The 12,126-nt window shown below is 43.4% G+C and overlaps 1 protein-coding gene across 13 annotated transcripts in view; it reads left to right on the top strand.

The window, feature by feature from the left end:
* HMCN1 (hemicentin 1) overlaps positions 1–12,126 on the top strand; it is a 409,401-nt gene that overhangs the window by 202,694 nt on the left and 194,581 nt on the right. For all 13 annotated transcript variants that reach the window (XR_008305548.1, XR_008305547.1, XR_008305549.1 and 10 more), the window contains 5 exons: positions 2,297–2,569; positions 4,420–4,515; positions 7,243–7,437; positions 7,692–7,822; positions 11,887–12,034. Coding sequence is in view for 9 of the 13 variants with exons in the window: in XM_053242914.1 (XP_053098889.1) it covers positions 2,297–2,569; positions 4,420–4,515; positions 7,243–7,437; positions 7,692–7,822; positions 11,887–12,034 (843 nt within the window). In the remaining 4 variants the exon portion in view is untranslated. The remainder of the gene's footprint in view (positions 1–2,296; positions 2,570–4,419; positions 4,516–7,242; positions 7,438–7,691; positions 7,823–11,886; positions 12,035–12,126) is intronic.

Here is a 12,126-nt window from a genome sequence, read left to right as displayed (position 1 = left end):
ACAATGCATAATAGAGAATTAGACAGGCACTTCTGTTTAGTTTTCCAAGTATACCTCCACATAGTATTTGGCTATTTCATGAGCCCCAGCATACTGAAATTTATAGTTTTCCAGCATTTTTTGGTCTGGCTATGTCCACTGCTAAATAGTTTTTGAAATATTAAAAGATTAACGAGCTTGAGTAGTATTTTTCAGCTGATCTTATGGTAAAATTATCTGAAAGATAGGTGTCAGATGTTTGGACAGGGGGCGCAATTTCAGTGCTTGCCCTAGACGCTATTTTCCCTAGATACGCCTCTGGTCTTGTGGTATTTGTTAGAATTACTTGGAAGAAAGCTCAAGAATTCACCTCTGATGCTAAGCTGATTCATATGCCTTTCTTACATAAATTGCTATACCTAGTTTCAAGAAAGGGCTGCTATATGGAGAATTGTCCTTGAGAACTAAATGGAACCTCCAGAGCCAGAGACAGTATATCTGTGGATGCCAGTTACTGGAAATCAAACATCAGAGAAGGGCTATTGCCTTAATGCCCATCATTGAAGATAGAATACTGGAGGAGATGGACCCATTCTCTAACTGGGCAGATCACCTTTTTATGTAATATCCTGCCCTGGGTTTGCCCAGCTCAACAGTTTTTGAAATATTAGACTGGCAATATCCACAACTTAAGCATCCTATTTAACAGGCAATTTTCCTTGGTACAATTATTGTACTATATATTTAATATAGGGGGGAAAATAATGAACATTAATTATTAACCCTCTGCACATCTGCCATGGAAATTTCAACATATTGTGGGGTATGTTCTAGGGTATGCAATCCTTTCATTTAGAGCATGACCAGGCCTATTGAGCCACACTGTTGCCTTGGTTGAATTGAGCACATGGCTGGACTAGAACACCCCAACACTTCCCTGTGGCCGTGCATTGCAAGGGAAGATTGATAGTGATGAGCAAGTTGGCTTTCAAAGAAGCTCGTCTGCCAGTACTGTTTTTTTAATTAAGGAACCACTAATAAGCTTCTATGAAACTCTAGCATTGACTGGAACACATTTGAAATCCAGTAATTTAGACAATTCCTATAGCAATTACCATAGTAGTTATCTGTCCTTCTTTTCCTCTGTGGAGCCAGCAATATTTATTCCTCCTTTGTGTTATCTTCTTGGCTTAACGTATGTTGGCAGTGGGGGACTTAAAGGAAAAGAAGTTAGACTGTCAGAGAAGATATGTAATGAACCTTCATCACAAAACTTTCAGATTGCTTTATCCTGAAGACAACAAGTAACCAGAGAATGCTTGAGAGAGGGAAAGTGGAAAATAAAACACAAAGATTTCCAGTCTAGACTTGCAGTGTATAATCAGCAAAGACATTCTGAAACTGTTCCTAGTTGCAAGTATTTGGTTCCACTTGTGAATGTTAGTTAAATCCTCATGGGCCATGTGGGGGCAGGGCTATAGAGTGCCTTGGCATGGAAGTGGAGCTTGCTGGCCCACCCCTGTACCCGGGGATACACTGGCACCTGAATAGGGCTTTAGAAGAATGAAATTGTGCTGTCTTAGGCATGGCTAATTATTTACACTTGTGTCAAGCCCTTTGCTAGTGTTTCAGGGTGGACAATATTTAATAATGGGTCAAGTGGGGCTTTATTTCAGATTTCAAGAGGGAAGAACAATGATATTTCAGTAGGGAATAGGCAAGGCCAACTCTTGCATCAATTAAATAACAGCAGTGATTTTAAGAGCATCTTTGTTATTTATTTATTTTCATAGCTTTTTATAATGAAATTAAAGCAACATTATCATCATTGGACAATTTATCACATCCCTTTATACGTAAAGCAAGAAGTTGTGGGTCTTTTTTGCTCTGAATATATAGTACACACATTTGCTTAATTAGGACACTTGTTAAGAAATAAGAAAATTTAAAAAAATTAAATTAAAATTAAGAATTTACAGCTTTTTGGTGTAATTTCACATCGCCAACAGCTCAAGGAAGATACCTTTACGCTGATTTAATGCAGTGCTGCAGGCCATTGGTTTGGTGGACCTTAAGTGCAAAATAACATAACATAACATAACGGTATGCTCCAGTCATTCCTCAGTCTGTGCTTTAATTATTGAGACTTGGTGCTCAGATGAAGAGGTTCCTTTAGGTTGTTTTTGCAGATTGCATTAAGAATGTGGTATCCTCTAAAATATGCAGCAGCCGGGCAAATGTAATATCATGTTGTGCAGATTTTTACTTTTGACTTACTGCAAAAATCTTAATAAGTTAATTGATTTGCTTTGCCTAGTTCCTCCAAAGATACAACGTGGTCCGCGAGTGATGAAAGCAAAAGTTGGTTACAGAATTGATATACCTTGTAATGCTCAAGGGATCCCGCCTCCAACAATCACTTGGCTTAAAGACCAAAATCCTATGCTGATAGACAACAGGCAGTACATTAGCTCACCTGATGGAACACTGAGCATCAGCAAAGTCCTAATTTCAGACTCTGGAATCTATAAATGTGTGGCAAGTAACATTGCTGGCCGTGATGAAGCTGAGATACAAATACATGTTCAAGGTAACCCTAACATTGCAGTGAGATTTGTTATTAGAATAGTCATTGTTCTTTACTTTTTAATAAGGGAATATACTTTAACTTGCAGTGGAGACCTGTTTCTTTTTTAAAGCTTTTGTTTTATGTTAATTACACATAGATAAAAGAAGATGGGGCAAAGTCTCACGATCGCCAAGAGTGGGTGGGTGCGGAAGGCTCCAAAAAGCTTAATTTCCCTGCAGGTGGTTGAGGGATTGGTGGTGGGAGCGTGTGCCACACTCCCACACGAGCAGCCGGAGGGATCCAGGGCCAGATTCAGAGCAGGGCGGAGGGATCCAGGGCCAGAACTTCTTGTCCCGGCAAGGGGCGTCGCTAGAGGAGAGGGGGCCTGTATTCATCCCTCTCTCTGGCCGGCCTCCCAGAGTGAGGGAGATAATGAAGAAAATAGGGAGGGGTGGAGCTACAGGGCCCTCAGGAGCAGGGGGCCCATGTTCTTTGAACCTTTTCGCTCAATTATAGCTACGCCCCTGGTTCCGGCCTCTGTGAATCCTGCAATGCAACACACAATATGCACGTTGCATTGGGGGATTCCCCCAAGAGACTGGCACTCTAGGCGCCTGCCTCTGTGTGCAGCCGGGCTGGAAGCAGCCCATGCTCGCACATGAGCAAGTAGCCAGGGGTAAGAGGGCACTCGTGGGGCCAGGTGGTTCTGCCCTGCCAGGATCAGGCTCAAACCTGGTGGTTCTCACGTGCAGACTAACCCGGGCTGAGTGTTCCTAGCCTGGGTTAGGCTGCTCATGAGAACAGCCTCAATGAATCATATGATATAGCTGTATGTATAGAACAAAACACCACACCCAAGTATTAGATATGGCAAAATTCAATGTTTATTTACATTCTAGAGAAAGTTTGGTTTGTGGGGGGAAAACTTGGACAGAAGTGTGGCTAAAACAAATAAATAGATTAACATAGCAACACAATCAAGATGCATGCAGGACAAGCATGTGTTACGTTTCAACAGAATTCAACTTTTTCATACAAGACTATTCACCCTCCTATTTATTTCAGGCCTTACTGTTTGATAAGATCCTCTTCATTAATGCCATGGTAGAAAGCTCATATAACCAATCTGCTTATAATGGAAGTGTTGTTCTTTTAGTTATCCACTGCACTCCACTTCCTTACAGTGATGAAGGATGTGTAAAAAATTGTCCTGGGGCTGTTGATGCCTTCACACTCATTAGGCAGCTGGGCACCATGCTTTAGATAACATCCCTCTTTTCTGTGCTTGAAATCAAAAACATCTACTTTCAATTGCAAACTAAGCACAGTTCAGCATCTCATCTAAACTTGGGAAACCATGGTTAGTTTTAACTGTGGTTAAAACCATCAACTTCAGATCCATCAACTGTGGTTTCAGATCCTGCTTTGTAAAAAGCATACAAATAGAGAGAAAAAACAGAAAAATAAATAAAAGTGAATGTCCTTTATACTTGAGAAGGGAAGGGAAGTAAGTCCTAGCCAAGTCCTTGTCTATGCCAGGCTGGGCTAGGACATTGGGGGATCCAGAAGGTAACTTTGGCCCAGCAGATGGCAGCATCACATCTCTACTGTATGGTCTGTTTTTGCAGAAAGGTGTGTTGCAGGTAAGAAGCCAGGCCTGTGGATCAGTTCATATTTTCTGCAAGCCGCATCCTTGCCAGTCATAAGCCTATATCTCCAAACATGTGGAGGAAATGTGATGGGTAGTTGTGATCCACCTGGATTTATCTAGTGCATATCCACTATGTATCCCACAATCCTTGTGGTTTTTGTTCAAAAAAATATCTTTGTTCATTTTATGGACAATGTTTCCTTTCTTTGCCTTATTTTAGAGCCTCCTACTGTAGGTGACCTTGACCCACCATACAACACACCATTTCAGGAAAGAGTAGCAAATCAGCGTATTGCTTTCCCATGTCCAGCCAAAGGTATGAAATTATTGGGTATTGTTCATTTAACCTTTTGGAATGCCATATTGATGTTCATGTCTTGATGGTCCATATTATAATAAAACCTAATGGGATGAAAAAATCTGTGATAAACTCTTAAATAATAGGAAATAATAGTTTCCAGATTTGGATATTAGATCTACATTAACATTGATTTTGACGTGCAGTCTCTTTGGATAGTGTAAGTCTCTAAATTCTGAGCCATGCAGAGCTAAAGAAAAGACCTCAGGATAGTTCTTATGGGCTCATTTTGTTTGCATTGTCTAAGAACACTTGCTTCTTTTAGAAGGTACCAGACTAAGGCTGGTTAACTTAACTATCTCAACTAGTTATTCTCAGCTATCCTTGGGAGGCCCTTATATGTTTTCCTTTTGTGAGCATATGAAACATCTGAAATATATATTCCTTTTTTTCATCTTAGAAGAGTGCACATTTTGTTCAATGGCATAAAATGCTGCTGATGTAATAACCCCAACCTCTCTTGAGCACACTAGATCTACTGAAGTACTTTGAAGAAGACTGGATGGAGCAAAGCAGAAGGGCTTGGTTTTGGGTTTGTTCATTTGTTCATTCAAAGTAGAAGAACTGCTCATCTGTCTTATCTAACTGATAAACACAGGATTCCATTGTGGTTATCACTTAGATAATCTCCATCTCCAGAAGAAGAGAGGATATGGAGAAGGGAGGGTCCCTTCAGCTTCCTTCTGCTTGGCAGTGTTGCAGGCTTCATGGCACTTGAAGCCATGCACCTTTGGGGGAAGGGAAGGAGGTTGAGATTAATGTGAAGCTTGGAGAGAAAGTCTGTCTCTAGGAATGGGCAGCTCAGACTTTCAGGTGTCCCCCCCGCCCCCGGTAGAACCTGAGGAACGAGCATGCCTTAAACATTGATTATCTATGGAGGTCTATGCAGAACTTATTCTCCAGAGCCTTAGATATCTGTGACCAAATAAACTGTTCACAGACCAATTTCACAGGTACCTAGATCGTCCTTCAGTTTTGTTCTTTCTGGCAGGCTCAGTCTGGGTTACCGGGCAGCCACACAAATTCGCGGTGCACCCCGTCACCAATGCGCCCTGTCGCCGTTGGAGTGTGATGACAGGTGCATGCAACCACAGAGGAGGCAGGGGCGCTCACACTCCAACATGACAGGGCGCACAGGCGACAGGGCGCACCGTGAATTCATGCCGCTGCCCAGTAACCCAGACCAAGCCTGCTTTCTGGTCTGTGTTACTTGTGGGATTCTCTGTAATACCAGCAACAGTCTGGTCTTGCTAACCAGGTGACTTGTGGACAACATTTTCCAGGGTATCTGGCTGCTAGTCTTCTATCCTACATCAAAAAAGCAGACATTCTCAGGATACATTCTGAGGTTGTACATACGCCCTCTGGTGGTGGCTCGCCTGCCTGCCCAGGCAGATAAGCAGCAGCCACCCTCCCCTCCGCCATTCTGCATGCCCTCATGAGTGGTGGCGCAGCAATGGCAGGAGTGGGGAGCACTTCCCCGCTCCTGCAGCCCAGGATGCCCTGTGCTGCAAGGGCAGCAGCTGCTCGCATTGCTGTGCTTGCAAGTCGCTGCCCTGGGCATGGCTGCTCCTTACCCCTGGCTTGTTGCCGGAAGTGGTGGTGGGCCCAGGAGAAGCCTCTTAACCCGGCAGCTTAACCTCATCTAAATTCCAGGTTCAAAAGTGGGGCTAGGTGCTTGATCCCGTCTCTTCACATATGCAGCCTGGCCCAGGCTGGGCTGCCCTAGCCTGGGCTAGCCTGTACATATGAACAGCCTCTCTGAGTTGTGGGGAATTTTGAAGGGGCCTAAAGAAAGCACCCACGTGTTTACGTTTATCACAGTTTGCTACAGCAAGCATTTCACATTGAGCTGCAACCCTATGAAGCTCTTCTCACGATCCATGAGAAGAGCTTCTGTTGGGTCTGCGGGGAGAGTGGGCCTAGCCCGCTCTCCCCGCAGACAAGCAGCCGCTCGTAGCTGGGTGGCCGGATTGGCCACCCACACGGCTGCCAGCTCTATCACGGAGCTGACAGGGGCTGCGGGGATTGGGGGCCATGGGGCCCCCAGAAGGTCCAGGATGCCCTGCGCAAGTGCCCTGTGCAAGGGGGTCTACTCATGTGTCGCCGTGTGCTGTGGCAACACACAAGCAACAAAATGAGGTTAACGGAGCACTCACTCTGTTAACCTCATTTAAGGGGAGGGTGTTTTAGGCAGGCTAGCCGCCTTGGGAACACGATTCCCACGATCCACGGAAAGCGGGCTAAGCTCCCTTAGCCTGCTTTCCGTGAATCGTGGGAATAGCCTCAATAGCTCATTTTCCATAGCAGTTAATATAGGCTTTTATTTGAAGGCATAAAGTATATTATTTGCCCCAATATTGCTTGCTCTTTCTGGTGAAGTGGAAACAAACTCAATGGAAAGTAAATACATTTAAAACTTGCATTTACTGATGTTCTACTACCCATGAGTGTCCTGAGCACTCAGAGTGCTTTGCTGTTCCTTTCCTGGGCCTTGTGCCAGTATCCTTTGAAAGTTGTTCTATAATTCATTGAACACTTCCAAAAAACTTATTCTTAAATGCCATCCTCTCCCCTTTTTGAAATGGCAATTCCATACCTGCCAACTTGTCGCTATTTTCCCATTCATCTTGGCAGGTATGCAGTTCAGGAGGAAAATATAGGACCTTCTGTTTCTCTCTGTAGGTACCCCAAAGCCTGTAATAAAATGGCTACATAACAACAGAGAATTAACCGGCAACGAACCTGGTATTTCAATCTTGGATGATGGCACACTGTTGGTCATTGCCTCAGTCACACCATATGACAATGGAGACTATGTCTGCATTGCAGTCAACGAAGCAGGAAGCACAGAAAGAACTTATAATCTGAAGGTTCATGGTAAATAATCCTCTTGACATTACTTATGTAACGGGTATTTATATAAGAGCATATTCTCTGTTATGGCTGCCTTCTGAAGATGTTCAATTGAACATGAACTTTTAAAAGCAAGGCCCGGTTTGCTAATTGATGTTTGGGTAGACTTTTGCATAAATATCAGAAGCAAAAGAAGGAAATCAAGTAATCAGAAAAATAAGTAAAATCAAGAGTCACACTCTTGTTCATAGATATTTATTCCACCTATTTGATTGCAGTTCCACCTGAAATCAGAGATCAGGACAAGATGACAAATGCATCGGTGACCATTAATCAGCCCATAAGTCTGTTCTGTGAGGTATCTGGCAACCCTTTCCCCATCATCACTTGGTATAAAGATGATGTCCAGGTATGTATAGTGGTGCTTAAGGTTCTGTCAAGTTCAGAACAAAATGAATGTGAAGGTTTCAAGGAAGAAATTTCCATTTTACTTCTGCTGCTCTTTGATGAGTGCTGGTTTCGCATTCAGATAGGTTGAACCATTGCAAATGTTAAGAAATGCTTATACAGAAAAGGGTAAGTTGCCACTATAGTTACATGTCAGAGGTGTAACTATAATAGGGCAAGGGGAGACAGTTGTCTGAGGGCCCACAGCCTTGGGGGGCCCCCCAGAGGCAAGTCACATGACTGACTCCCCCAGCTGCGCACCCGCCCGGGCTTCCATCAGTTGTATTCATCCTCCGAAACTGATGTGAGTGTTAAGACCTGGAGCTACCAGAACAGCAGGTCTTTCTCTAGTACCGTTACATGACTTGCATCGTCCACACTATTCAGCCTCATTTAAGATTTATTTACTTCATGAGCTGAGCTTCAGTGAGGGGGGTGCATTTTAAAATCTTGTCTCTGGGCCCACTCCAACCTTGCTACGCCCCTGTTACATGTCTTTCATGCAGCCCCTTGGCAAGGAATTGTACCCTTTTGAAAAGAATGTTAAGAGGGCTTTACTCTTCCTCTGCCACCCTCATACCACCCTACTAAGATTCGTTGCTAGTTCTTTCCTTTTGACACTAAGATTTGCAGCAGACCATTGTGGTGGAGGAAGGCCATCTTCATGGTAGTTTGCAAGATCTGATTTAGGCTCCTGAAGAGGTGGATCTTGATTTTGCTTCTGACTATCCATGGGGATATATGTTCTACATGTAGAATCATGCACCCGGCATAGTATTTTGACTATATGAGAATCTTTTTAAATTATTTTAATGTAAGTCTGTTATCTTCATGGTGGAAGGGGAGAAAAAGGAAAATTTGTTAGCTGCATTTGTTGAGAGTTAAGAGAAAACAGGGGATTTGGGGAAGTTATTAATAAGTTAAGGAGTAGAACTTCAATGTCCTGGAGTGCTTCCTGTATTTCTCTCCTGTTCCTTCTGCTCCCCTAGCTATTCCTCTTCTTGGCCTTGTCCGTATCTCAACTCCACCTCTCATCAATTCCAAAATCATTGCCGTGCAGTGATTTTAGAATACTCTACTGATATTTATATACCGCTCTTCAACCACAGTTCTCAAAATGGTTTACATAGAAAAATAAATAATACATAAATAAGATGGTCCCTTCATCCCAAAGGGCTCACAATCTGAAAAGAAACAAGGCAGATACCAGCAACAGCCACTGGAAGGATGCTGTGCTGGAGTTGGATAGGGCCAGTCACTCTCCCTCTGCTAAATATGAGAATCACCACTTTAAAAGGTGTCTCTCTGCTTAGTTAGCAGGGTTAACTAGGGGCCAAAGTACTTTTCTTCATTTCCCTATTTCACACCATAAGATGTCTTGTTTCAATCAACTTCAAGCATACTTCCTCATGTGAGAAATGGGATCAAATTGTCCTGTGATAATGGCTTGGAAAGATAGTATTGTGTTTACATGCAATGTTTGAGAAGGTGTTAACAGTGTGGCTGGTGGTTATGTATGTCGTCTTCAGAATGCTGAACAGCAATCTGTGCTTCACCAACTGTGACCCTTTCCTGCATGCCATGTCTTTATTGATTTGCTAACAACATGTACTTAATTTAATGGATTGAAGAGGAAGATGTACGTAGAGGAATGTATGTAGATGAAGGGCAAAAGATCTCGGTGTGTGGGGTGGGGGGAGTACAGTTTGTCTCTGTAAATGACAATGGGGGCCAGCCTATCCAGGATCTGACTTTGCCCTAATCATATCAGTGTCCCCAAGTAAAAGGCTTTACGTTTCCATAAGGAAGGAACGTGAAAGAAAGCAAAGGGCGTGCAGTTGGAGACACTATGCTCTAGAGCAGGGGTTCCCAATGGGGTGCTGATCTAACTTCATCTTCCAGTACTAGAGGTTCTTGCAAGTAGGGACAATCTTCTAGAGCTGGGGTTCTCAATGTTGGGTCTCCAGATGTTATTGGACTTCACCTCCCATAATCCCATAATGTAATAATAATAATAATCCCCAGTGGCCTTTGGTTGGAAATTATGGGAGTTGAAGTCCAATAACATCTGGGAACCCAACGTTGAGAATCCCTAGTCTAGAGTTTAAACTTCCTACTACTGAGGTGGCTTGAGGCATTGAGAATCTGGCTATGTTGCATGGGGTTGCATAAAGCCCTGTACCATCAGGAATTGGGGTTTGGGCTTGAGAATGATGGCCATCCCATCTCTCTTGCATCTGATGCAGAGCTGACTCATGGTGGCCACAGACTTTGGGCCCTAATTTTGGTGTCACTGGCATTTACCAGGAGGCCATGGGGTGAGACAGAGGCCAGCAAGGACCATGCAGAGGTGTGGTAGAATGTTAGGAAGGGGCATGGCAAAGTACTGGGAAAAAATAGAAAAGAAGAAGATGAAAGGGCAGAAAAAGAAAAGGAGAAGAAGGAGTGGAAAAAGAAAGAAAGGAAAAGACAGAGTCAGGGAGAGGGGAGAGCTGAAAAGGAGGACCAGAAAGTCTGAGAGGACCAAGGAAGAAGAGGAAGGTGGAGTCAGGGAAGAGGATAGAGCCGAGGAAATCAGGAATGATGGAGAAGGGAGGAAATGGTATCTGTCAAGATCCACCAGGATGACTAGGAGCAATGTCTCCTCCAGTGAGCCTGAGTATGAGTGACAAGGGGGTCAGGGGAGTGGCTGGTACCAGGGAGGAGAAAGTTGATGGCCTGAGGAGCCCCAATAGCAGTCTAAGATAGGAAGTATCAACACATATTGAGAGCCTCAATGTTTTCCCAGAGTGACTATGGGCAGAACTAGGCCCCCGTTGCTGAAATGGGGGAAGACTGGCAGGGCTGGAGGCAAGGCACTAACCCTTGGGCCATCTGGGATTTTGAAAGTATTATAATAGAGTGTTGTCAGAAGGAGCTGTAGACAGGGCAGGGACTGTTGCAGGCTGTCATAATTGCTTCCTTCTCTCTGGACAATAGGCTGCATTGGGGATGTGCCCTTAAGTCCAGCTGTTGGAATGTTGCCCCTTCTCCACCCTTGTGCACATTGGCTATCTCCCATATGGCTAAATGTGTTTGAGTATTGATGACTGAGCATGATTTCTTTTGGTTAGCATAATGAAGGGGTGAGCTTTGAGGTGCCCTTCCCGCTTGAGCCTATGACATTCTCATACAGGTTGAGTATCCCTTATCTGGACTGCTTGGGACCAGAAGTGTTCCAAATTTTGGATTTTTCTGGATTTTGGAATATTTGCATAATGAAATATCTTGGGCATGGGATCCAGAGCGCCAAAACAGACGCCAACAGAACAGATGCCAAACTGAGCAGGGAGTGGAGGATAGGGGCTTTCCCATTTCCCTCTAGCACCAAAGCGAGATCAAAAACATTAAAAAGCTTCACAATAAAAACAGAGCCACAACGAGAGAGAATTACAGACAAAACCCCTGTCACTAACAGCCTTCTGAAATAAGTAAGTTTTGACTGCAAGTTTAAAGCAGCAAAATTGGGAATCTGCTAGTGAGTGACCTGAGGCTTTTTTTTTTTTTTTTTTTTTACAGTGTGGTGTCCAGATTTTGGAGCATTCTGGATTTTGGATGTCCAGATAAGGGATACTCAACCTGTATTTACATGTTAATATTATTCATCTGTGCCTATTTAGTATAGTTTCTATAACTCTAAATTGTAGTAACTTCTCCCATCCTGCAGGCCTGCATCCTTGCTTTAGTAAAACAACAACAAAATTGGTCCAGAGGCACTGAATTAGGCACCCCTCTTTAGCACTCACTGGTGCCTCAGGAAGAACTACCCCATTAAATTTGGAGAATCTTGATAATAACCTTATTATCATCTGTGAAATTACCTAGCCTCTGCCATTACTCCTAATTGAGGACCATGCTTTATATCTTGTAGGCATTCTTTGAAATATGACCAGCCTAATTAGGCACAGGAAATTGAGTGGGTGAGTGATACAGTTCAGATACAGTATTTGGCAGATGATTACTTAGTTATTCTTGGGTCTTTTTCAGGTTGTGGAGAGCAGTACTCTGCAGATTTTGAATAATGGGAAGCTATTGAAGCTCCTTAAAGCTACAATTGATGATTCTGGCCAGTATTCCTGCAAAGCGACCAATGTTGCAGGGATCTCAGAGAAATTCTTCACTGTAGATGTGCGAGGTTTGTATTGTGGAGTTTAAAGATGGTACTCTGCAAAAAGTAGTATTTGGTATTTCAAGTGTAATTAAATGCTTACTGCCTAAGCATGTAAT

This window comes from Hemicordylus capensis, chromosome 4 (assembly GCF_027244095.1).
Source record: "Hemicordylus capensis ecotype Gifberg chromosome 4, rHemCap1.1.pri, whole genome shotgun sequence".
Lineage (NCBI taxonomy): Eukaryota > Metazoa > Chordata > Lepidosauria > Squamata > Cordylidae > Hemicordylus > Hemicordylus capensis.
This window is presented reverse-complemented; position numbering and strand designations above follow the sequence as displayed.